The 26407-nt window shown below is 44.7% G+C and overlaps 1 protein-coding gene across 1 annotated transcript in view; it reads left to right on the top strand.

Annotated features, from left to right (window-relative positions):
- Positions 1–26407, top strand: part of ANKS6 (ankyrin repeat and sterile alpha motif domain containing 6) — a gene marked incomplete at its 5' end in the record, with an annotated part of 61299 nt that overhangs the window by 29719 nt on the left and 5173 nt on the right. The window contains 4 exons of the mRNA XM_023510545.1: positions 915–1084; positions 10485–10671; positions 15327–15394; positions 21129–21245. Of these exons, the coding sequence (XP_023366313.1) occupies positions 915–1084; positions 10485–10671; positions 15327–15394; positions 21129–21245 (542 nt within the window). The remainder of the gene's footprint in view (positions 1–914; positions 1085–10484; positions 10672–15326; positions 15395–21128; positions 21246–26407) is intronic.

Genomic DNA, 26407 nt, shown 5'->3' with positions numbered 1-26407 from the left:
TTTATTTAACCAATTCCCTGTTGTGTAACACTAAGGCTCTTCCTAGCTTTGTGCTCTTGCAGGTAATGCCTCCCTGAGTAGTCCCTTCATGCCTCCAGATTTGCCTAATTGTTCAGTGATTTCCATAACATAAGCTCCCTGGAGTCAGGACAGCTGAGTTTGTGAGTTTGCCTATTTTTGAGGCTTTTGATACATTCTGCCCTCCAGAATGGCTCTAGCTGTTCATACATGTGAAATATTTATAGCAGTGCCTGGCACACAATAAACCCTCCATAAATATTAGTTGTTAGTGTCTTCCCTCAAGCACCTCCCAGCCCTGGGTATTGTCTCTTTTCTTCCTTCCTTTTATAATAATTCAAGGTTACCAGTAGCTTTGAGGAAACAGTGGGAAGGTAGCGATCAGGATTCAGTCAAGGAAGCTGGCTGCTCTGAGTTTTATTGAGTTAGGAGTTTGTTGATTCAATTGTGGAAGTAGCTAGAGACATAAAAGTCCCAAACGGAGAGTCAGTCAGTGAGGGACAGTCAGTGATTAGCTCTCCTGAAGCCCTGCTGTGACTGGGTAAGTCAGCCTGAGCAGCTGGCCGGCACTGCAGAGAGGGGCTGCCCTGGGAGTCTGAGGCAAGCGGTTGTACTATGCCTGGGAGGAGCTGGCGTGAGCTGCTGTGGCACAGGGAAAGCAAGGGCCATGCAGCCCCCTTCCTGCCTTAGCCCATGGCACCTACCTGGTATGGTAGTTATTGCCTGCTGCCTGCCTTCTACTTCTCAAGCAGAATTCTCATGCAGTCAACCCTGGCCTGGAGCCACACAGGGAAGGGAGTCTGGCAGATGTGGTTTCAGCACAGTGCAGCCCTCCACTCCGTATTGGAGTAAGCACTCTGTACCTATGGAGGTTACCCCTGTTTCTGTCTCCTCAGGTGGCAGCATAGACAGCGTCTTGTCCCAAATCGCTGCTCAGAGGAAGAAAGCAGCCAGATTATCTGACCAGAAGCCCAGCCGTCGGTCAAGTCCTGTGGGGCCAGCCCTCGGGTCCAGCTCCTCTGAGCTTCCAGTCTTCCCTGCAGGCAGCAGCATTCCCAGTGGCAAGGTGCTTACTCTGTGTTGACTCCACTTGCTACACTCACAGATTCTGTCCTAACATGGCCCACGTGTCAGGGAGCACGGCCAGTATCTTAGTCGTGGGACAGGACGAAAGCCAGGCCCTTTCCAGACAGCCATTCAGGGGCTTCCTGAGCAGGCTGAATCAGTCCACTGCTTGTGTTCACCTCCTGCTGTGTCTCCAGGTGGGAGGAGGAGGGCACTGAGGTGCAGTGAACTGCCAGGGTGCACCCCTGCTTCCTACAGCCCCAGGGATCATCCAGCCTCACCTTGTTTGTCCATTAATGAGAGTAAAAGAGGTAAGGATGGGTTCAGCCGCTACCGCCTGGGGTCAGATCTCAGCCTCACACTTTGTGATCAGGCTGGGGCCTGGTGGGGCCGGCCTGCAGCAGCATCGTTAGGAGTCTTTGTCTGTGGGACCTCTACCTACTGCACTCACCTATTGTGGGCTGCTTGGGAGCGTCTGCTCTGTGCCTGGCACTGCCAACAGAGAGGATCTGCCGTGAACTGGGAGACTTGGTGACTGCTCAGGGTATAATGAAGGACGCAGGCATTCATGTTTTCATGCAGTGGGAGCTGTTGTGGAGAGAAGTGGTGGTGCCGTGGGGGCACAGGTGGAGGTCCTCTTCAGGCTGAGTACCATCTGGGTGGGCATCTGGAGGACGAGCAAGCCACAGGAAAGTGTTAGGGTGGCCAGGGTTGTTGGTGAACCCATCCTGGGTGCTCCAGAGACGAGAGCCTGCCTTGGGGAGGCGATGAAGGTAGGTCCCAGGCAGGACAGAGCCCGAGCCAAGCCTCCCAGCTTCTTGGCCCCGTTTCTGCTTCAGTGCAGCCAGCTCAAGCTCACTCCCTCATCAGCATCTCGAGTGTGCACAGCATGAGAAACCCTAAGTCCCTCTCTGCAATGAAGAGTCTTTTATTGTCTTGGGGCTCTGCCCGTCCACTTCCTGAACCCCTCTGCCTTGGTTGATAAATGGAGTCAGCATGATATACCCCAGAGTATAGGTGCCCAGTTGTGAGTGTGAACCAGCTTCTTTGCCCACTGCCCTCAGGGTCCCCCAGTAGTTCCTCCTCTTAAGACTTAGGACCCAAGTGCAGGCACAGCCTTCATCATATTTCCTACATGTCTTCAGATTTCTCCCTGAGAACAATTAGGCCACAGCCAGCCTCATCCTGGACTTTTGCCCACCAAAGAAGTGGCTTCAGAGATCTGCGTCTTAATGTATGTATGTGAATTAATCTTTATTTTCTGCCCAGCCATTGTCAGTTACGTAACTTTTTGTTATTCAGAGTTCCTTATGCAATAGGACCTACATAATTAGGTTCCTTTTACAATTTAGCTCCAAAACCAGGTTCTCTCTCCCTACACATTAGCTTATTTTTCATTATGTTACACAGAATTTCAGTATTTGTGTATAGGAGCTATATGATTTTCTTTTAGAATCCAGCTATAAAAAAAAAAGACACTACTGATATTTTGATGTTTTTTATCAGATAGTAAGAATTTATTTAATTTTTGTTTTTCTATTTTTGCCTTTGCTTCTAGGAAACTAGTCTGAGGCTTTGATATAGTTTTTCTGTTCTCTGTTGTCTAAAATGTTGTATTTCTATTCTGATGATAAAAATTCAGATTTTTTTTTCTTTTCTTTTTTTTTAAGCGACAGAGTCTTACTCTGTTGCCCTCAGTAGAGTGCTGTGGCATCATAGCTCACAGCAACCTCCAGCTCCTTAAGCGATTCTCTTGCCTCAGCCTCCCGAGCAGCTGGGACTACAGATGCCCACCACATGCCCAGCTGTTTTTTCTTTCTTTTTTTGAGACAGAGCCTCAAGCTGTTCCCCTAGAAGAGTGCTGTAGCATCACAGCTCACAGCAACCTCCAACTCCTGGGTTCAAGCGAGTCTCTTGCCTCCGCCTCCCAAGTAGCTGGGACCACAGGTGCCCGCCAAAATGCCTGGCTATTTTTTGGTTGCAGCCGTCGTCGTTGTTTGGCAGCCCGGGCTGGATTTGAACCTGCCAACTTAGGTGTATGTGGCTGGCGCCTTAGCCACTTGAGCCACAGGTGCCGAGCCCCAGCTGTTTTTTCTTGCAGTTTGACTGGGGCCGGGTTCAAACCCGCCACCCTCGGTATATGGGGCCAGTGCCCTACTCACTGAGCCACAGACACCGCCCAATTCAGATTTCTAGGTCCCATCCTAGGGTAACTGAATGAGACTTTCAGGATAGGGTCTGGGGAATCTGTTTCTCCCAGAGTGTCTATGCAGCCAGCCTTGCCCAGGGCTATTAGAAACCACTGCCCTAAGTCAAAGGACGCAGAGGGGGACTTTCTGTCCCAGCAGCAGAATAGAGACATGAAGTGCTTTTCAAACACTCCCTTAGTCAGAATTAGAAATTAGTATTCAAAATCTGAGTCTCCTGAATCTGGTTTTGTACTTTGCTTAAAGCAAGCAGCTCACTCTAGTGGAATATTCACGAGCATGGTGTCTAGAATGATCATGTATCCGTGCGAAGTGAGCGTTAGGAGAAGCAGAATGGGTGGAGTTAGAATGTGCATAACACTTCCCAGATCTTTGGGGACCCAAAGGCCCACTGGGTAGATCAGCTTTATATCCCTACCCTAAGACAGTGATTCAAACAAAAGAAGATTTACTCAGCGTATGCATCTGGGGTCAGCAGTTTAGTCTGGACTTAGCTGGGCAGTCTTCTGATTTGGGGCATCACTCATATGACAGCTGGGTCATGTGTGTCCACAGCAAGCGTGAACATGTTCTCGTGGCAGTGCGTAAAGGTGTGGGTAGAAAACCAAGTAGTTGAAGCGAGTCAACAAGCCCACCCTGGGGGAGTGCATAGAGCTACATAGCAAAGGGTATGGAGTCCGGGGAAGGCTAGAGATGGTGTCATTAACACAGTGAGTCTGCCACGTCAGGGAGATAGAGAATAGTTCAGGTATTCCGGATAATCCTAAGTAATCGTATATTCACCCACCCTTTCCCCACTTAGGCTGCCATGTTTCTTTGCTTTTGGCAAAGATCTACTTTGTGGGGATAAACTAATTATCTCCTGCTTAAAAGGAAATTCTATTTGGGAATGTCCTTCTTTATATAAAGAGAGAAGGATTTATTAGTAATATAGGCAGCTTTTTGACAAAATCTTTCAAAACCTAAGGGAAGGACTTCTTTTTCTGTACTAGGATATAGTTAGCTAGCAGGAACATTGAAGGCTTGAAAGAAGAAAAAGTGTACCCATTCCCAAGCATAAAAATTATCTCAGTCTCTACTACACAAGATGTCCGATTTTTAGCAAAAATTATAAAATGTACAAAAGGCAAGAAAAAGTATGCTCCTAAGAAACAAAGCAATCCTGACAATTAGACTTAGATATGACAGGAGTGTTAGGGAATTTAAAATAACTATGATGAATAATGTTAAAGGTACTAATGAAAAGTGTGCCCAACAGGTAAGATCATATGAGTAACTATTTCAGCAGAGAGATGGAGAATACAAGGATTCCAGTGGAAATGTTAGAAGTCAGAAACACAGTGTTGAAGATGAAGAATGCTTTCGACAGGCTCCTCAGTAGACTTTATGTGGCCAAGGAAAGAATCAGTGAACTTCAAGATAGGGCAATAGAAATTACCCCAACTGAAAAACAAAGAAAAAAGAAGTTAATAAACAAGAACAAAACAAAACAGAGCATCACGAAGTTGTGGGATAATATCAAATGCTGTAACGTATAGGCAATTGAAATCCTGAAGGAAGAGAGAGAGGGAAGGAGAATGGTAGGGTAGAAGGAGTATTAAAGAAATAATGGCCAAAGAAAAGAAATAATGGCTAACAATTTTTCCAAACTAATAATAGATGCCAAACTCCAGATCTAGGAAGTTCAAAAAACACTAAATAGGGTACATACCAAAAAGATACCTGGTCTTATCAAACGTTAATTGTTAAAAGCAAGACAAAGAGAAAATCTTGAAGGCAGCCAGAGAAAAATAGAAATTGCAAACATAGGAATGACGGCAGACTTCTTTTCACAAACCATGTGAATTAAAGACAGTGCCATGACATCTTTAAAGTGCTGAAGGAAAAAACCAGAGCCGTGCTGGCTCATAAAATGAGTTGGGAACTATAATATTATCTTCTCTTCTAATTTTCTGGAAGAGATTGTATAGATTTGGTATTACCTTTTCCTTAGAGGTTTGATAAAATATGCCAGTAAAACCATCTGGGCCTTCAATTTATCTTTTAAATTTTACCAAATAAATTATTTTAATAGATAGAAGGCTATTTGGCTTATCTGTTTCTTCTGGAGTGAGTTTTGTATTTTCTATCTTGCCAGGAATTATTCTCTTTCATTTTGAATTGTTGAATTATTATTACAATTTTTTTTGAGGCAGGCTTTTGCTCTGTCAACCTGGCTGAAGTACAGTGGTGAGATTGTAGCTTACTATCCACCTTGAACTTTTGGGCTCAAGCAATCCTCCTACTTTAGTCCCCTAAGTAGCTAGGACTATGAGTATGTACCACCATGCTTGGCTAATTTTTAAAATTTTTAAAATTTTAGATATATAGTCTTACTATGTTGCCCATTGCCTCAAGAAAGCCCCACCACCAGCTTAGCCTCCCCGAATGCTGGTATTACAGGCATGAGCCACCAAGCCCGGCTCCTCTTTTCCCCTAAGATTGAGAGCAAGGGTGTATTTTCATGACAAACCAGTGGTCCTTGTGACCATGCATATAAAACTCTTCACAAAATATTACCAAATCTAATCCAGTGATAAAAGGATAGCACATTCTGACCAAGTGGGTTTCATCACAGAAATACACTTCTAGTTCACCATCGGAAAATAAATCAATGAGATTCACCATAAAGAATAACATGCAGAGACTGAGTAACATACTGAGATTCACCATAAAGAATAACATGCAGAGACTGAGTAACTCCTGAGATTCGCCATAATGAATAACATGCAGAAAAATCACTTAGCAATTCCAAATTCAATCATTATTAAAACTCAGCAATCTGGGAATTGAGGGATCTTCCTGTATCTGATATAAAACATCTTTAGCTAGGATCATACTTCGTAAAAGACTGAGGTGCGTGCTTTCCTCCTAAGATCGGGAGCAAGGATGCCTTCTCTCATCTCTAACTCTCTGAGCTTGTACTAACTAGTACAATAAGGTGAGAAAAAGAAATAGGAGACCTGCAGATTGGAAAGGAAAAAGTAAAACTTAGAAGACATGATTGTCCACATGGACAACTCCAGAGAATCTACACAAAAGCTCCAAGGATTAATAAGTAAGTTAAACAAAGTCTCAGGATACAAGGACAATTTACAGAAGTCAACTGTATTTCTGTATGTCATTGCTGAACAATTAGTATTGAAACAATTAGTATTTATAAATTCAAAATTATACCATTTGCAATGCATTTGAAAGGTATTATATGAAAAAATGAATACTTAGGTATAAATCTAATAAAATACAGAATATAAATTGAAATCTACAGAACATTGATAAGTCAAAGGAGTTTAAATGAGACAGAAGACTTGATATTGTGAGATATCATTTCTTTGCAATTTGATATATAGATTGAAATCCTAATTAAAATACCAGCACTAATTATAAATTTTATGTTTAGATGCAAAGAAATTATAATAATCAAAATAATCACAAAGAAGAACAAAGTTGGAAGACTCACACTACCTGGTGTGAAGTTTTGCCATGAAGTTACAGTGGAGTCTTAGTGAAGGGACAGATGCTGAGATGAGTGGGGCAGTGTAGGGAGCCTCGTCAACTGATTGTCTTTGCAATGTATAAAGGTAGTTGAATGAGGAAAGGCTGGTCTTTTCAGCCAAGAGTTCTAGAGCAATCAGATGTCCATGAACCTCTACCTATACCTCACACCTGACATGAAAATTAATTTGAAATGGATCAGAGACTAAAATAGAAAATGAAAAACTGTAAAACTTTTAAGAGAAAACCTGCATGACCTTGGATTTGTCAAAGCATACAGCACTAAAAGCATGATCCATAAAAGAAAAAATTACCAATTAGACTTCATCAAAGCTGAAATATTTTCAAAAGACATCATTAGGAAAATGAAAAGACACACTGCAGAGTAGGAGAAAAAACTTGGAAATCATGTATGTAATAATGGTCTCTTATCCAGGATAAGTAACTCTCAAAATTCAGCAATAAGAACATAAACAACAAATATTAAATGGGCAAAATAGCTAAACAGATGCTTAAGGAAGGTGTATAGATGTTCAACATCATAAGTTATTAGGTAAATGCAAACTAAACCCATAATTGAGATAACACTATATACCTAGTAGGCTAAATTAAAAAATAAAAGGTATGGGTAATGATAAAAGCGCAGAATGTCTGGAACTCTTGTTCATTTCTGGTAGGAGTGTAAAATACTATAGCCACCTTGAGAAGATTGACAGTTTCTCATAAAACTAAACATCTTTTTACCAAAAAACTAGGAGCTGTCTTAGGTTTTTACCTAAGTGAATTTTTGTAAAACTTCTGTTCCTACAAAAATCTGTGAATGTTTATACCAGATTTTTTCATAATCACTCCAAGCTGGAAACATCTCAGATGTTCTTCAGCAGGTGAATGGATAAAGAACTGTGGTACATTCATGCAGTGGAATGTGTGCTGTTATGCTGAGTGAAAAAAGCCAGACCCAAAAGTCTGCATATTGTATGATTCCATTTGTATGACATCGTAGAAAAGGCAAAACTGTAGGAATATATGTGTGTATTTAGTCTTCATCCCCACGTCCTAGCATACTACGCCTAAAATGCTTAGAATCTCCAACGTGATGTTTTTTGCGTGCTAGAGTGTTGACTGGTAGCTGCAGCCCATAGGCAGCTTTGTATGGGCACTGGTCACCTCCACTGGGGATTGGGGAGAAGGGCTGAAGGTTAAGTTGGTCCTCAGTAGTCAGTGGTTTGGTCAGTCATGTCTATGTAATGAAGCTTCCATAAAAACACAGAAGGACTGGGTTCAGAGAGCTTCCCCTGGCTGAACACATGGAGATTCTCACAGAACTCAGGGAAACACTTATTTGCAATTTTTACTGGTTTATATGCTGGTGGAATATTATTTAGCCGTAAAAAAGACAGATCCTATTGCTCATTACTGGCAACATGGATGGAACTGGAGGATATTATGTTAAATGAAATAAGCCAGGGACGGAAAGTTAAACACTACATGTTCTCACTTATATGTGGGAGCAAAGATAATAAGTAAAACCCCGAGGGAGATGTGGGAACCCTACTTTGTAGCCAGTTAGTGAGAAACATAGGTAAAACAACCTGGGGCTTTTGATTGGCACTTGAAGAGTTGGGGGGGCAGTCTTAAGCGACTGAGCCTAAACCTCTGGGATCTGATGCTGTCTCCAGGTAGAGTGTCAGAATGGAATTGGAGGACACCCAGCTAGTTCACTTAGAATTGCTTGCTTGCTTGTGTGTGGATTAAAATCCCCACCCATTTGGTTACAGAAGAGAAGCCGCCTCTGTTGATTGTTGTAGGATAAGAACATAGGAAGAAGCTTGTTTTTTCTTCTGTATCCATAGGATAGAAAATAGAACAGTTTTTGCATGGCTTGGGATTGGGGGCGGGATTAACTAGAAAAGGATGGCATGTGAGAATTTGGGGGATGACAGAGTTATTCTGCACGATACACTGTTGGTGGCTATACAACCATATGTGTTTGTCACATTCCGTAGAATTGTATATAACGGGGCTGTTTTTACTAAACACAAAAATACAGAATCAACCAGTAACCAAAGATGGAATGCAGGTAATGACAAGGGATCCAACTGTATTACAAATGAACGACATAACCACATGATGGGAGGTGGAGGAGAAAACCCTACGTTGAGTGGGTATAAGTGTATAAGACCAAGTGCAGACAGAAGTACTGCACACAAGCACTGTACTCGAGTGAGTAATTTTTTCTTACCAGGAGAGGTTTAGCAATTTTGACACCATTTTACGTATATATGATTTATTTTTGCATGCATGTATACTTTACATGTTTGAACGTTTAAAGGTTGAACAAATAATACAGTGGTGAGCCGAGTTCTTTACTGTCCAGAATCCAGGGAATGCTGGAATGAACCCTGTAGAAGGTGGATTTAAGTCAGTTACCTGTGTGAATCAGTATGAATACACGTGTTAAAAATACATGCACAGAGTTGATACATGTAAAAGTCATACATGTATCTGTATGCTGTCTGCATATGCTTGGGTTATCCTATATTTCCTTGTTCTTTCCACTGAGACCTAGAAACAGTGACATCTCAGTAGCAGTGAGCAACCTAGTAACCAGATTTTCATTTCTAAATGCCATTTTCTGATATAAGCGACCTTGGAAGGACTTGGAGAAGTGGTTTGTTTTACTGGATCAGAGAAAATGCAAGATGAGCCTAAAGTATGTTGTAGTGTCAGAAAGTAGGGAAGTGCTTTTAAAAAGAAAGAAAGAAAAAAAGAGGCATTTTGGAATGACATAGGAGCCAGCCTTCAATACCTTGAAGTGGCCAAAGCTGGAACAGTGAACAACAACATAGATAACAATAGTCTTGGGTGATTGCCCAGAGAAAAGAACTATCCTGAGTCCATACTGGTAGGAATAAGTGATTAAGGAAATAAACAGGAGAGGAAGATCAACTCTTCTGGGCAGAAGCATTCCAAATAATAAAGGGGGAGCGAGTGAGCAAAATTGAAAACCACCATTGGAACACCATGGGTCGCGATTGCATATGAAATCCACCAATGAATGCTAAGATTCATGGGCCAGACCTTAAGAAAAAAAGATATTTACCCTAAAATATCTCCTCCCAAATATTTGTTCACATCAGAGGAAGCTGAGTGGGGGGTGTATGAGATCCCTGTTATATCTGTTCAGCTCCTTCATATGTCTAGAATTATTTCAATATTAAAAACTTTTGTTAAAAAGCTACATGATCAAACAAAAGGGAAAAAATAAGTGTTTTTGGTTAAAAGTTTGGAAGTGACTGGCACAGGCATGGGACTTTGTGCATCTTTGAGCTGCGCTTTGCTGTTAGAGCTGGTTAACTGAGGCCCAGAGAGGTAAGGGGGCATGATGTAGTAACTGTAGGGGCGGACCCAGTACCTGGACCTTCCAACTAGTAACGTACCACTTTTCGAATCTTGCTGCTCCCCCACCCCCAGTGGATTTTCCTGTAACTGTTTTAATAATGCTCTTTCCGCTTTGTGTGTTTTTAAAAGTAGATTTTCTAGTCCTGGTTAAACATTGTGTTGAGTCAGATACGCCCATGTTCCCTGTTGTAGGTGTCTCCTTTCATCATCTCCATCCTCCAGGTGATGGCTTATGGATTTTTGCCTTATTTTTTTCAGCAGAAAGTGGAGACCAGCAAAAGGCCCCCATCTGGAACTTCCAGTACCTCCAAAAGCACCTCTCCCACCCTCACACCCTCCCCATCACCCAAAGGGCACACAGCCGAATCCTCAGTGTCCTCCTCCTCATCCCATCGGCAGTCCAAGAGCAGCGGGGGCTCCAGCAGTGGCACCATCACAGACGAGGGTGAGTCCCTTGGGGTCCCAAAGCCTGTTCCTCTCACCTTGATGACCTGGCCATGCAGAGCCACGAGGTACCCTTAGTTGCTATAAGCATCCTGGGTTAGGGTCAGGTTTTTTTTTTCATTTAAATAAACAATCATGCCCCTCCTCTCCCCTGACTCTGCCTTGTATTTTTGTCTGTACTGTGCTAAAGGTATGGGTGGGCTCCCTTAAATGGTTTTTAAATAGAAGTGAGTTTTGTTTATTTGCACAAACATACACCCATAGAAACGCTCCTTCCATACTGAGTCATTTACTTTCCCTGAACCCTGTACAAATCAGGATTCTTTGTTGCAAGTGAGGGACCCTTCACTCAAAGTGATTTAGGGAAAAGGGAAACCTGGTAATTCATTGGCTCATATGATGGGAGTGTCTCCAGGGTATGCTTCAGGCTCGGTCCATGTCTGGAAGTGTTTTTCTCCTCAACTCAGGGAGGCTGTCTCCACGTGGTGGCAGGCAGCTTCAGGCTTACTTTACCTTCCTACTATTTTTGCAGCCCCAGCAGAAAGAGTGCTGCTTTCTTGGGAGGTCCAGCAAAATCCCAAGGGTAAAGGCTCGACTTGGCAGACTCTATAATGACTTGGGTCATTTGCTCACCCTTGACTGTTCTTGATCATCTCTGTGCCCATGGGAGTGGAACGCATTGATTGGCCAGCCTAGCTCAGCTGTATGCCTTTGGAGCTGGAGCCAGGGTCTGTCCCGCCAACATTGTATGGATTAGAAGTGGGAGACAAGGGGCTCCTCAAGGGAGAATTGAAGTTCTGTTTCCAGAAGGAGGATGGAGATGGATACTGAGTAAGCGAAAGTAGTAGATGCCCAGTGCAACCGGGAACCTTGGAACCTCCCTGTGTAAATCACAGGCCCCTCCCGTGGGAATGATGAGGGAAGGAAGCTGAGTGGACAAGCAGGCAACAGTGGAGGATTTGCGGTCAGGCCTTAGGAAAGATAAAGGAAGATGGAGAAAAATCCCATCCTCTCAAACTGCCCCCATGACTCCTGGGAGCTGAGAGAGGAAGGAGGGAGGGAGCTTTGGTGAGAGAAGGGGCCCAGGCAGGTGCAAATCGAGGCGTGTAAGTCAGAGGAGAGGACAGCCTTGCTGTGTGCATGTGTGGTCCTCAAAGCACACTTGCAGGCAGCTCATCGCAGCTGCTGTGGAGGAGGGTGATGAGCAGGTTCTGCCAGGTAAGTGAGATTCCCCTGCCCAGGCTCCAGTCTGTCCTCAGCTGATAAATGTGTGTTGCCCTTGGTAGCCTCTTTGTTGAGGGGCTGCTCTTACTGTTTTGTGATGTCCATTTGATCATTTATACAGGCTTCAGAGATTCACTAGCAATCTCATTCCTTCAAGTTTTCTTCATGGAATCTTAAGTTCCCACTTGTGAATTCTCCCACCTCAGAGATTTGTGGGAATCTCAGCCCCCAGAGGTTCATTTAGAGATTTGTGCCTCATCATTTTCCAGAAGAGTTGAGACAGTGGATGTGTAGAAGGGACTGCTCTGGCCCATTCACTTTCCCTCTTATTCATTAGAGAAAATGGTTTGCAAAGCCCTAATTGGCATGAAAAAACAAGATTACTAGTGGTTTCTTTTTAGTTTAATTTCTCTGGTGTAGGAAGCCTGGTTTTCCCTTCCAGAGTTCCTGGGTCTTGAGACAGCAAGACTTTTGTCCTGTAAGCATAAGATTGTTGGAGGGAGGGGCTGCAATCCGTCCCCACATAGCTGTTCCTTACAGTCATCTTCTGGGAAACTTGTGGCCCCGGCAAGGCCCTGCATTCGGGCTTTTGCCCTGCCCTGTTTTTAGACCATGTCCCCTGCTCTGGACCCCTGCTGGAAATGGTGAGGCCTGTATGGTGTTATCATCTTAGCCTTGAGTTTGTTCCAGGAAGGCCTCTTGGGCAGTCACTGGGTGTGGAAACCAGTGCTGGGTGTGAGGGTAACTCACTAGGAGACAGACGCGTTCAACATAATGATACTACTAGGTTGTTGAAACACACAGGAGTTCAAACCTGAGTTCCATTCTTCTAAGTAAAGTATGGCAAGGATGGAAAAACAAACACCACCTGTACTCAGTGCTAAATTGAATTAGCCATTCAACACTTACACGTGCACATCTGAAGGTAAAACTCAGTGGAAACTCAGTAGGTGGGAGAGGGCAGGAGGGATGGGGGAATTCACACCTGACAAGTATGATGCACCCTTTCTGGGCGAAGGGCACACCTGTAACTCTGACTTGAAATACACAGAAGCAAATGATGTAATTAAAACATGTATACCCCGGTAATATTCTGAAATTAAAAAAACCCAAACCTGAGTTGTTGGCAAAGGGCTGTATATCATGGAAGTGGAAGGGTCCCCTGGAAAGTGGGCGTTCCGGCTGGACCCTGAGACTGAGAAAGGGCTGGGCAAGTGTTGTGCCAGAACTGACTGTTAAATTTACAGGAAATTTCCAAGCCTGGCTATTAAACACAGCTCTTGTTAAAAAGTTATAAGAACTTATAATTAAGTAAATTATAAAAATGTATATGTACTTAAAACAAAATGTATTATTTTCTCATTTTTTAACACGTTTGACCACTATCTGTGCTCTGAAGGTTGTTTACGTCTTGTGTATCTGTAGGGTGTAGACACCATATTAATGATGCATAACTAATAACGACTGTGCATCTCTTCCCAGCTCTGCTTCCATGGACATTATGTTAGTAGGTTGAAATTGGCCACGAAGACGCTATTTCTGTCCTGGAATTCAGCAAATACCACCAGTCAGGGCCCAATTCATTGTTTTATGGATTGTCGAGATTAGACAGTGAGGGAAAAATGTTAATAATGAAGATTAAACTTAAAAATATGTTTTGTCTACAGTCGTTACATTTTGAATAGCACAAAAAATTGAGAATATATTCTCCCAATATTTGACAACTATTATCTGATTCAACCAGTCTATGTATATGAAGTTCCAACATACATCTTTGATGTTTCATTCTATCTTATTTGTTCATGTAAACAAAACTATCAACTGACATTCGAGTTAGAACTCTCCTTCTGGGCTGTGGACATCAGAGGAGGGCAAAAACCAGTGAAAGCATTTGGTGAGAATCGATTGGCTATGTGGAATTTATAATAGAGAAATTATATTTTTATTATTTATAAGTTGTATGCTATCAATTCTTTGTATCAGTATAATCTTCAGTGGACGAATGTGCCTGCATGCATACCTGCACACGCTCCTCCCCCAGAGAGCCAGCTGTTAGCATTTACCCGCACACCACTGTGGGCAGACTGCATGTGGAGGGCGCAGCAGGAGCGAAGTGTCATGAAAGTACCGTGATTATGTGTGCACTGGGAATCGAGTTATCTCACGTGTCCTCACTCAGTAGCCTCTCTTCCGTGCAGCTTTCTTTGGTCACTTTCCTGGGTCCACTGTCCTCTCTGTCCCTACATCCCCCATTCGTGCCCTTTACCACAGCACTCAGCACCAGTGAGAGGGGTGGGGAGCAGGGTTAGCACAGGCCTGGTCACTAGACCACTGGGTTTGAGCCCCTGCTTTGCCATGGACTAGCTGTGACTTCACTTGAGATAGATGCCTCACTTCAGTAATAGGGGCAGTAATAAGGTCTGCTTCTCGGGGCTGTAAAAAGCAAATGGACTAGCCATGTACAGGGTCCCGATGGTGAGCACTGTGTCACCCTCATCATTGTGTCTTCCCAGCACTCTGAGGGCCTTTACGGCAGGGACCTCTCCATCCTGTGTTCCTAGCATTTAGGGGGCACTCTGCTAGTCACTGCTCCACGGATGGATTGCTGGGTGGGCGGATGCTACTGAATGTTCTCCCAGGTGTCTGCATAGCTCACTCCTCATTTACTGCTCAATTGTCACCTTGTAAGAGAAGCCTTCTGTAAAACAAGGGGCACACTGTCACTACCTCCCAACCTTGTTCTGTTCCTCCCTGTAGTCTTTGGCCTGTCAGCTCCCTTCTTGTCAGTTTTGGTACCTGCTGAGTCCCCACTGCCTAGTCTGGTAAATCCCTATTGACTATGCAAATGAATATTCCTCCAAGCCCCCCAGATACTGGTCTTGTCTTCTTTCTTTATCTTTGCTGCTCTGATTCCCCAAATCTTCCTCTACCCTGCACCGTTCTGAAGCCCTGCTGTTCTCTCAGATGCTGCCTTCCTTTGGGAAGGCCACGGCCTCAACAGACATGAGCTGAACTCCGGCTCTGGTCTGAAGCTACCTGCACGCTCGTAAGTTCTTTCTCAGACGAGCTGAGGACTTGTTGGCATCAACATTTACTGTGCATTCCTGCCCAGAGGATGGCAGTTTTAGTCCTAGTGGCTGGAACTCCAAGAACTTGATGGTTGCAGCTTTGAGAGAACCAGCCCTGGCTTTGTAGACTGAGGTGGGGTTTGGGGAGAAATGGACGACCTTCCTGGAGGTACCAGGATCCACGCCTAGCCTCATCCTCTGGAGCAGAGCTCAGATCTTTCTGTATTAGAGTTGCTTGTAGAATATCATTTGAAAAAAGATGATCACTACTCTATGGAAATTTGAAGATCACTTTTTGGATACATTTCACTCATTCTAAAACAATTTTTTTTTTTTTTTTTTTTTACATCTTTCCTTCTTGAAGACGAACTGACTGGAATCCTTAAGAAATTATCACTTGAGAAATATCAGCCTATTTTTGAGGAACAAGAGGTAAGGATGTTCCTTTTGAATGTCAGTTTAAATCTTACTATAAAAAACAACTTTGTCTAAATACGTAGGCTTTCAGTCTGCAAGTTTGGCTTGATCTTTTTCACTGAGACAGCTGAGGAAATAGAATTTGTGTTCAGCACATTTAGTTCAGTTCATTGCAGTGAAAATCCTAGGACCTTATGGCTTACTTTGTTATAATAGAATTTTGCAATTTTGAGCACTGCTCTCTCTAGAAAAGTATGGGTCTGTCTTGAAAATATTTTTGTTGCGTGGGATTGACTGGCAGGCCTACAGGTTTAAAATGGGCCAAAAGCCGATCCTTAGGAATCTGTGTTACGTATCTGGATGTAGGGTCTGTGGGAATCTGAGACAGTTCCTATTTGCTTAAAAGCATTCAATTCACATTTTAAAAAAATGACTGTTCCACAATCTGGCAGTTCCTCAAAATGTTAAACACACAGTTACCACATGACCTAGCAATTCTACTCCTTGGTGTATCCCCATGAGAAATGAAGACATATGTCCACATGAAAACTTGGGAACAAGTGCTCAGAGCGGCAGCATTGGTAATAGCCAGAAAGGGGAAACAACCAAAGTGTCCATCAACTGATGAATTGATAAATAAAATGTAGTACTTCTATACAGTGGAATATTATTCAACCATGGAAAGAATGAAGTACTGACATGATACAACGTGGATGAACCTTGAAACATTATGCTAAGTGAAAGAAACCATAAAGGCCACACATAGCTTGACTCCATAAATGTCCAGATTAGGTAAATCCACAGAGGCAGGCGTTGGATTTGGGGTTGCTAGGAAACAGGGAAAGGGGAGAATGGGGAGTGACTGTGAATGGGTACAGGGTTTCTGTTTGGGGAGATAAATTGTTCTGAAATCGAATGTGATGATGGTTGCACAACTTTGTGAATATACTAAAAATCATTGACTTATGTACTTTATGTAGGTGAATTATATCTCAGTAAACTTAAAAAATTTACTGTTTTAGGGTGGCGCCTGTGGCTCAAAGGAATAGGGCCCTGGCCCCATATACCGGAGGTGATGGGTTCAAACCCAGCCCTGGCTAAAAACTGCACACACACACACACACACATATTTACTGTTTTAACCAGATAAAAGTCTGAAGTAGCAACGAAAATAATTGTATGGTTGGAGGTCACCACAACATGAGGAACTGTATTAAAAGGTCGTGGCATTAGGAAGGTTGAGAACCACTGTCCTACACGGACGCACCAGCCATGCAGCAGGGTGTGATCTCTTGCTTAGGACAGTCTAGAGACCGGCTTTGCATCTGAAAACTGTCCTCAGTATGTAGCAATCATGAGAGTCACTCAGCATCCCCATCAAGCTTGAGATGTGATTGGGGAGTTTTGTGTTTTAGTTCAAGGAACAAGCAGGGGGTGCAGTGGCTTTCTTCCTCTGCCATGTCCAGCCTGTCATTCCTGCCTCCTTGGTGTTTTTTTTACTTTTATTTTTCAGAGACAGAGTTTCACTTAGTCACCCTGGGTAGAGTGCAGTGACATCACAGCTCACAGCAACTTCAAACTCTTGGGCTTGAGCAATTCTCTTGCCTCCTGAGTAGCTGAGACTATAGGTGCCCACCATAACACCTATTTTTTTTAGAGACAGGGTCTGGCTCTTGCTTAGGCTGGTCTCAAACTCCTGAGCTCAGGCAATCTACCTGCCTAGGCCTCCCAGAGTGTTAGGATTATAGGCGTGAGCCACCGTGTGTGGCCCTCCTTGGTGTTTAAACTTCAACAGTGATTTTTCTCATCCCCATGAAATCTTTCCAGCTTTCCGCTTACCGCCTGCTTTTGTTTGATATGCTCCGTGTCCTCTTTGAGTGTACGGAGAACGTCTCAGAGGTACTTCTGCTTCTGTGTCTCTGGTTCATAAGATGACACTGGTTCTGTTTCTCGGTTTTTGCCTTTTTTTGAGCCAGCCCACTGGGGAGTTTACCTGGCCTTCATCCATCAGAGGTTGTTGCAGTTATGCAGTGTAGGGAACTGAGGCGTGTCCCAGCCGATAGAAATCTTCAAGAATTTTAAAGGGAAAGGCAAGGCAGATTGTACAGACTTGCTGTAGTTTTAACATGCTCACCCAGAGTCTCTGCTGCTCTGGGACCTGGGAAGGACTCTGAGCGTGTCGTGGGGAGAGCTGGAAGATTGCTGTGTGTCAGGGTAGTTTGAGGTTAGCTTGGGCTCTACCTGACTGACGCAGTACCTGCCCTGGTTAGGAGCCAGGCTCAGCTGTCTTTTTATTTGGTTTCTCTCTGGGTAACATGTAAGCTGTGAGTACTACAGGGGATTCACCATCTATGCACTCCACTCCAGGGTTCCCCATGGAAACATTAGTGAGACTGGAGTTTTAACCCCACCTATTATCCCCTGCCCTGGCCTCTGGACCCCATCCTCACAGCTATGGGGGTAGCCCCTAAAGTATCAGGAATGCAGATAGCCCTTTTCCCTGGTTTCTAGCACTGACAAAAATTTCTTCCTTGGGGTGGCGCCTATAGCTCAAAGGACTAGGGTGCCAGCCCCATATACCAGAGGTGGCAGGATCAAACCCAGCCCCAACCAAAAATGAGGGGGAAAAAAAGTCTTCTTTTTAATCATAATAAACAGTATTTTTAGTCATCATCGAAATTTGCAAGAGGAATAAGGTTAATACATGCTCTCATCTTGCCCTATTGAAACCAAAGATAGACTAATAATTTTCATCTTTCTACCTATATTAGGAAAGATTTGATTTGGCTACTCGTATTGAAGAAAAACAAAATAATGGTGTCCTAAACAAAATATGAGGTTATTTTTCCTGTAGACAGTTTGGAGGCTTTCTCAGCTCTCTGCCCCACCATTACTAAGGTGTGGGGGCCACATCCTCAGAGTCTAATATGGCTGCTAGAGCACTAGCCATTACTTCCACATTCCAAGCAGCAGGGTGAAAGGAAATTGCAAAAGTATTTATCCTGTCCTTTTTAAGGAGACTTCTCAGAAGTGCCACACAGCTTTATTATATCTCACTGGTTAGACGTTTATCACTTGACATGTACTTACCTCCAAGGGAAACTTAGAAATACAATGTTTTAGCTGTGTAGAAATGTGCCCAGCTGAAAATTGAGATTCTATTACTTAAAAAAAATAGAGGTATGAATATTAAAAGGACAGTAGTATGTTTTTGCCCTTTCCCTGCTCCTCCTCCCCAAGGATTCACTGGAGAGGACTCAGTCTCTGCTACGCTCCATCCGAAGTGAGCCAAGAGGGTTTGGCATCACCCAATGTTGATGGAGTTCAGAGATGGAGAAGGTCAGTGAGGATGCAGAGGCAGAAGAAGGCAAATGGATGTGGTCACTCATTAGTTACTTACTACTTGAGTCATTGCCCCTTGTCAGGCCCTCTGCTAGAGCCTGGCACTGGGAAATGCAGAAACGCCCACAACACTCAGGGAGCCCACGGAAGGGATCTACAAAATGAAAAACAGAGAAGGCCAGAACTCAGAGTTAAGCTGAACTTTGGCAATAGGGAAATGAGACAGAAAGGACATCTGAGAAGAGGGCACTGCACCCAGAGAGCTATAGGCACTCTGGCTTGCTTGGGCTGGGCCAAAGCCAGCGTGTCTGGAGGAGAGAGTGGAGTCTGGCCAGGCAGGGGCTGGACATGTGGACTTTCTCTCCCAGCCACAGGCCGGGAAGCTCTGCGGCCTCTGGTACGGAGACAAAGGGGTTGGAGGAGCTGGCGAAGCAGCACCCTTTGGGAGGGAGAAACTGGTTAGGAGGTGGAGAGCAGGTATGGGGGACAGAAGTGCCCAGAATTGGCTGTCGTGCCAGGCTGGATATGGGATCCCTGCTACAGGCTCCGGCATGACTGGCGTCCAGCCAGTCCAAAAGAAACACTGGGAGCATATTTACTATCAGAGAGGTAGCAGTACCTGCATCTCAGAACACGCTAAGGGCTGGCTAGCAGCAGACTGCCCCATTGACTCAAACCTGGCTCATGGTTGGTTGGTGGGTCGGTCGGTCAGTCGGTTGGTTTTAATACAGAAAAGTAAAGTGACTATTAAGAGAGAAAGAAAGATGAGGTGAGGGGCATTGGGATTTCAGAAAACCTCCCTCCACATAAATGTTTTGAGGTTTTTAACATCTGTTCAATGAGAAGGAATATAAAATAAAGCCTACTTATAAAATGAAAAACTAAGGATTTTCAATAAGTTATGAAAGTTTGTTATGTTAAATGATGGCGATATCATATAACTTAAAAGTACAATCATCTCTTTTATAGTTTGTACCTGTAGTTTGTAAAGCTCTTTGTAGATCCTGCAACCACCCTATCATTTATGTGGTGGAAGTGTGGGGAACTGAGGTGAGGTACCTGCCTGGGTCCCTTGGCGGAGTTGGCATTGGTGCCCCATCTGCCCGTCTCGAGGACGACAGTGCCTCCTCCTCCTGAGCACTGCTGGCGAGGGTGTTGTGGGAAGTGGGCTCTTTGTCCCACCTCTCAGATGAGCACTGTTGGAGTCTGATTTGTGAGGATATCTATAAAGGCAACTTCCTAGAGTGGGGGGAAGGGCCCAGACAGGTGGCAGAGTCCCTTAATTCTTAGGAAAAGTCCTGTTAACAGGGAGGCTGCTGCTGGCGGGCCCCTCCTGGGGAGAAGCAGTGAATGTGCAGCTCTAGCCCCTGAAGTGTCATGGTGAGTTGTGCAGAAGGGCTGGGGGCTGGGGTCTGCTGCCTGGACTCTGGCTCTGCCCCTTTTACTAGCCATGTGGCTGTGGTGCTAAAAATCTCTGTGTGCCTATGTTTCCTTATCCCCAAAGTGGGGTGATGTTATACCCCACCTTACGTTTTGAGAGTTAAGTGACTCAGTCTACCTTAAATGCGTAGGAAGTGCTTTGCACACCTGCAACTAGCTGCTGCTACATCCCTCATGTTCTGACAGTGACACTGGCTTCCGGTGGACCAAAGCTGGATCCTGGCAAGTGTGGAGGCTTGTCCTCTGCCTCACTCTGTCTGGGCTGTTGTCATCCAGCATGTAGGGTGGGATGTGCTTGCTTCATCCAAGCCACTTTTGACTGTCCCTTCATCCTGCCTTGGAGGAGCAGAGGCCAGTCCCTTCTCTGGAGTAGATGTCCCACTTCCACGTCCAGGGCACAGGCATGATTGACAGAGCTGTTAGGATCTCACCCATAGAAACCAGGGACTACCTGGTTGTGAGACGCCCTTCTTCTAGCCCTCCTCTGCCCTCTGTGGCCCTTCTCTGCGTTATCCCTCCCCCCAGTCCCGAGTCTTCCCACAGTCGGCTCCTCTCTTATTCTCTGTGGGAGAAGCGGGGTGGATGCCGTGACACTCCACATCCCCGTGCAGCATCCAAGACTGTCAACAGCATAGCTGCCTGGGTCTACCTTCCTAATAGAGGGGTCTGGATTTCTGCTTTTCTTACCTCCGGGATTATTCTCTTGAAGATTTTCCTTGTTTCAGTTAAGGGTCTTTCCAAAATGCCATCTATTCAGAAAATCCAACAGCTAGAGCTGAAGAGAGTGGGGTTTTAGTGATATTTTCAACTAAATTGTAGACATAAAGGTAGGAATTGGGAGTTGTGAATCATCATCAGTTCGCTCCTAATGAGCACTCGCAGCTCACACTCATGGTGTTTCTTTTGCGGTTGGGATAAAAGCGTGTGGCATTGGGCAGATGGTGGCGAATCCCCCCTCTTTTTCCAGGTGGATATGGAGGCCTTCCTCACGCTGACTGACGGAGACTTGAAGGAGCTGGGCATTAAGACAGATGGGTCCAGGCAGCAGATTCTGGCAGCAATTTCTGAACTGAACGCAGGCAAGGTATTATTCTCAGTCTTTTTTCCTTTCTTGTTCAGATAGCTGAGAGCCTCGCTGGGGGCCTGGGGACCAGGGGAGGTCTACTTTGCCTCTTCTGGCATATGTGACAGAGCCAACCCCACTAGCACACTGCTCACAACCGAGCACTCATCACCTCCCACTGTGGCTCATTCCCTCTTTATACTTCTCTCTCCATAAGGTTGTTTCTCTCCAGATTCAGCCAGAATATTCATTCCCTCGGGTAATTTCAGCCCCCTGGACCAGGTGTCACCCTCAGGAGCCCTGTGGGTGCAGAGCCAGACAGGCCCTGGAGTCAGGCTGCCCTGTGTTGGAATCCTGGCTCCTCCGTTTATTTGCAGTGTTAACCAGGGCAAAGCATGTGCTTCTCAGAGCCTCCCTGCAGGGTGAGAGTGATGGGGTGGTTGCAAGAAATGCTTAGCAGAGCACCTGACACGCAGAAAGCCATTAGGCACTGTTGCTGGTGGCATCCCGTGTTTTTGTCTAATCTCAAATTTCTGTCTCCTTAGCTTTAAAGCTGAAGATTAGCAGTGCCCCACACACACCCAAAGGTGTGCTCGTGCACACACACAAGAACAAAAAAAAAAAAAAGCGAAAAAGGGCAAATAATCACTCACTTTGTAAACGTTACTTTAGTTGCTATTGAGCTATTCAAGCATTTTTGCCTTCTGTTTTTTTCCAAATATAGGATGGCTTTTTCTGTTTCTCACTCCAGCAACGATGTATAATACCTGCTTACCGGATGCTTTTTCACACTTTGCCTAACAGCTTCCCACTTGTTGGACAATAGTGTTGTGTTGCGTCTGGGATTTTACAATTATAAATATTACCATAATGGAATCTCTGCCTTTTGCCTTCTTTTATTTGTTATTTGGGCTGTGTTCCATGAAATGAGATTATGTCAGAGAGCATGGCCATGTTCATGGTTCTTTCTGAATATTGCTGAGTGAGGCACAGAAATATCGAGCAGACATACGTAGGGCCAGCAGCAAATGGACGTTTACACATCTACACATAACATAGCATAGGTTTCTGCATCGGTCCTCAGGACAGCCCAGGGAGGCGGGTGTCCTTACACTTAGCTCATCAGGTGGCTTGTGAGAAGAGCTAAGGAGACCCCGTGCCCAGGTCACAGGGTGGTGGATGGAGGAGGCAGAGTCTACAGCCAGGTCTTCGGAACCTTTCTGCCATACCAGGCTGTGTGGAGATGGCTCCTCCCAGCCCTGCCCAGATTAGAGGTGGTTATTTTTGTTGCTGTCATGTCATTATGATGACGATGATGATGATTTGAGACAGGGTCTTGCTCTGTCACCCAAGCTGGAGTTTAGCAGCGTCATCATAACTCATTGTACCCTCAAACTCCTGGCCTCAAGTGATCCTCCTGCCCTGTCCTCCCAAGGTGCTGGGATTACAGGCATAAGCCCCATACCTGGCTCATTCATTACTATTACCTGTCTATAGACTATGAGTTGATCCTTCAAAGTGACTTAGCTAGCATTGCGGCAGGCATTTGCAAGGCTCTGTGTTTTTCCTCAAGATTTTACTATTTGTTCTTTCTCCTCTATAAATGGCTTGTTTACAGGGCCTGGAGTCAGATAGATTTCTTGCCTGTTTCCTGGGCCTAGACTGCCTCACTCTACAGATGGGAATGCCTAGGCTTAGACATGAGCTTCCAGACTAGCACCACTTCCACTCTGCTGTTAGATGCGCAGGGCAGAGAAGGTGGGTGAGGCAGGAGCGAAGGTTACAGAGGTGGGCAGTTCTCAGCTGTTAGAAAGGCAGCATCCAGGAAACAGAAGCCCCAGGGTAGTTCACAAAACAATCACTAAAGACTTTGGGGCATCAATTTATTCATGAAAAAGGGCTCTTTGTATATCTGCTATGCAAAGAATTGCTCCCTGCCCCGTCCTGTGCTCTGACCACGTTATTATAGTCATTCATTTAATCTGTACAGAAGCTGCCAAGGTCAGTGCCAGTTTATATTGATAGATGAGGAAATCAAGGCACAGAAAGGCTAAGGAATTTGCCCAAGGTCACATAGCCCGTAAGTGGCAGAGCCAGGATTGGAACCTGGAGTTTGTGTCCTGACCACAGGCTGCACTGCCTTAGTACAACTCACCCACAGCACATGTAATGGAGAGGCAGGTAGTGTCATGAAAGCTTCCAGTGTAGAATGGGACTAGAAAGGAAGGCATGGGAACACATTCCTGAGCAAGTGGCAGGGTGGCTGAAATGTAAAGGAAGAATGGGGCCACTGGGTAAAGGGGTAGAAGAGCAATATAGACCAGGCAGAAGGAAGCATATGTGCAAAGGCCCTGCGGTGAGAAGATAATGTCATTCATTTAAAGAACTAAAGGAGTGGATGGAGCACAGAGCAAGAGCCATGGCATTTGGGAGGCTCTAAGGGACAGATGAGTCCCCCGGGTGGTCAGAGTGACCCATGCAAGTAAGGGCAAGGAGGAGGGGGAAGATATGAGTGATGGTGGGAGCTGGCCCAGGAGTTAGAGGACCCTTCCTCCTGTCCCCCAGGAGAGAATGGAGGTAGGGAATGCCCTGTGTCTGCCAGGTAAGGAAGGAGAAGGACAGAGAAGGTTCTGGATGCAGGAGGAATGAGAGGACAGACCAGGAGCTGGTGTCACCAGGTGGCAACTGCTAATCCAGAAACCTCCCCTTTGACCCATGCTCTTGGTCCAGGATCACAAACAGAAGACAGACTTGGCTGGCTTGCAAATCTTAAAAATCTTAACCTGGTATCACCAGGATGGGCAAGGTGACGTCTTGAGCCCACCCCCAAAGAAGGACATTTTTCTTAAAGTTTATACAGACTAGAACCTTATTCCAGCTTTCTCTCAAATTCATTGCCCTATACCCTGTTTCTCTAGCAGTCCACATCCTGTACTGAGTGTGCCCTCATCAGGTAAAGCAGAGGGACAGCTGCTCGTGCCCTCCTTGGGGGCTTAACTCACCAGCTCCCAACCAAGGGACCCACATGCCCCTGATGTGCCAGGCCCAGGCTGTCCTTCCTATAGGCAGCATCCACCCTGCAGTCAGGCAACTCCAGACAGAAGCAAGTATGAGGGCAAGAAGGAGCCAGTCTGAACTAGCTCCCCAGAGACAGGGCCTGACATTCAGGGAAGATAGTACCAGAGAGAATCTTCTGGAAGCGAGGACCCTATATCCTAGTGTGCCGTAGACAGAAGGCATGAGTAGGAGAAGTTTGGTATTACAAAACACAAATTTAACTTCTGCACTATTTCAAGCTACTGCTGCAACTTTGGGCTGGTGCTTAAGATGAGCAAAGAATTCAGGCCAAAGGTAGTTCCAAGAACCTTCCTGCTGCCTGAGTCAGAACTGCCTGGCCCTGGCTGCAGGGGATCCTGCCTCTTCAATTGCTGTAGTGCGTGAGTGCGTACCTTTTTTTTTTTTTTGCAGCACAGGCTGGGCCCTTTGGGGCTTGAATGCTCAGTACACCAGAAGCCCAGCCAGGGACATGTGTGAGAGGGAGGTCCAGCTTCCCTTGCCCCGTGTTTGTCTTGCTGTGGCCACAGCATGCTGGTGGGTTGTAGAATTTGTGTAATGGTTCATGAGCAGCATTTTTAAAAACAGGATAAATAGAAAATTATCACTGTGCTTTGCCAGGAAGAAAAGACAGGACTTGTTTCGGCTATATATGCTTACATGAAATAGAGTTGTGATATAAAATGTATTTTGTACACAATCAGATCTGACTCACCATAACATAATGTCAGTAAATATTATCAAGCATACTTTTAGCAAAGCACTAGAGACCCTCAGCCTATAAGCCAGGTAAGTTCCAGGGGAACCCACCCCTTTATTTCAGTGGAGAGTCTGCAGCCATCGTCTGCCTCTCGTGAGGAGAACATGCTCAGTACAGGTCACAGGCTGCTACACAAACAGAAAATGGGGGCAGTGAATTTGAGGGAAAACAGCGTGTGCTAATTTCAGATGAGTTATGCACTGAAGAAGGTTCACTAGAAATGATGAGTTAGTTGGTTCTAAACTATTGTTTCTTTCTTGTCCCCTTTTCTGTCCCTATCAAAGCAGTGCATATTCATTTTACTAAATTTGCACATTACCAAAATGCTAAAAAGGTGTTTTTTTAATTTGTTTTATGTTTAAGAAATCACAATCCAGTCACCCAGAGGCCAGTGCCATTCACTTTTAGGCAGAAAACTCTGTGGTGTGTTGTGCCAAATGTTTTATTTTATTTTTTTAAATAACATGGCTAAGATAAATTTGGATCTATAATTTTATATCCTGGTTTCTTTAACAGAATTTATGCAGCTACCCATGCCACTAAGAACTTTTCTCATGTAATAAATGTATATAGATGTGCGAAAATGAATTTTTTTAAATCTCTAATCAATGGATATGTAGGTATCCAAACTTTATATAAAAAATGTGGCAACAGACAGCTTCCTAATTATCTTACCAGAATAGATGTCTAAAAGGGGAATTATTGAGTCGAAGAGTCAGAAGCAAGGTGTATGTATATCTGAATTACTTTACAGCAAGGGCCTGTAAACCCTCCCACCACCTGTGGGTGCTTGAATTCTCCCTTCACTGTAGCCTTGCCAGGAGTGTGTACAGCCAGTATGTTTTATAATCTTAATTTGACAGGCCAAAAAAAAAAATGTGCCTTGTTTTAATTTGCATTTTTTGAAACATTAGGTAGACTAAACCTTTTTTTTCTACATTTAATGTCCATTTGTTGCTTTGTTTTTTCCTTTTGAGAATTATCAAGCAGATCCTTTGAAGCTCAGGGGTTTTTAAAGGGCAGTTATCATTACCATCTTCAGTCAGCTGTGGAGGCAGGAAAGGATTAGCGTTTTAATCATCACTGCTCCCCCCTAAGGTTAGGAGGCAGTGAGTGCAGGGACCCTGTCTCACCCTGACCTCATTCTTCAGGCAGTTAAGGCCAAGATGGCGTTGGGTAATTAAACCACTTGTCACCTTCCTGTTACTTCTTAGCCCTCTGTGGGTTGCACAGTGCTGCCCCGTTCTTTATCTCATGGTGAGCTCGATTGAGGCCCTTGTGGGTGACATTATCCCCATTTTACATACATGGAATGGGGAACATGCCAGGGAGGCCACCAGTAATTAGTGGTGGAGGAGAGACATCCCAT

The sequence above is a fragment of the Otolemur garnettii genome, unplaced genomic scaffold (genome assembly GCF_000181295.1).
Source record: "Otolemur garnettii isolate 467f Iridium unplaced genomic scaffold, OtoGar3 scaffold00014, whole genome shotgun sequence".
Classification (NCBI taxonomy): Eukaryota; Metazoa; Chordata; class Mammalia; order Primates; family Galagidae; genus Otolemur; species Otolemur garnettii.
Note: the sequence above shows the minus strand (reverse complement) of the source record. Positions and strands in the feature narration are given on the sequence as shown.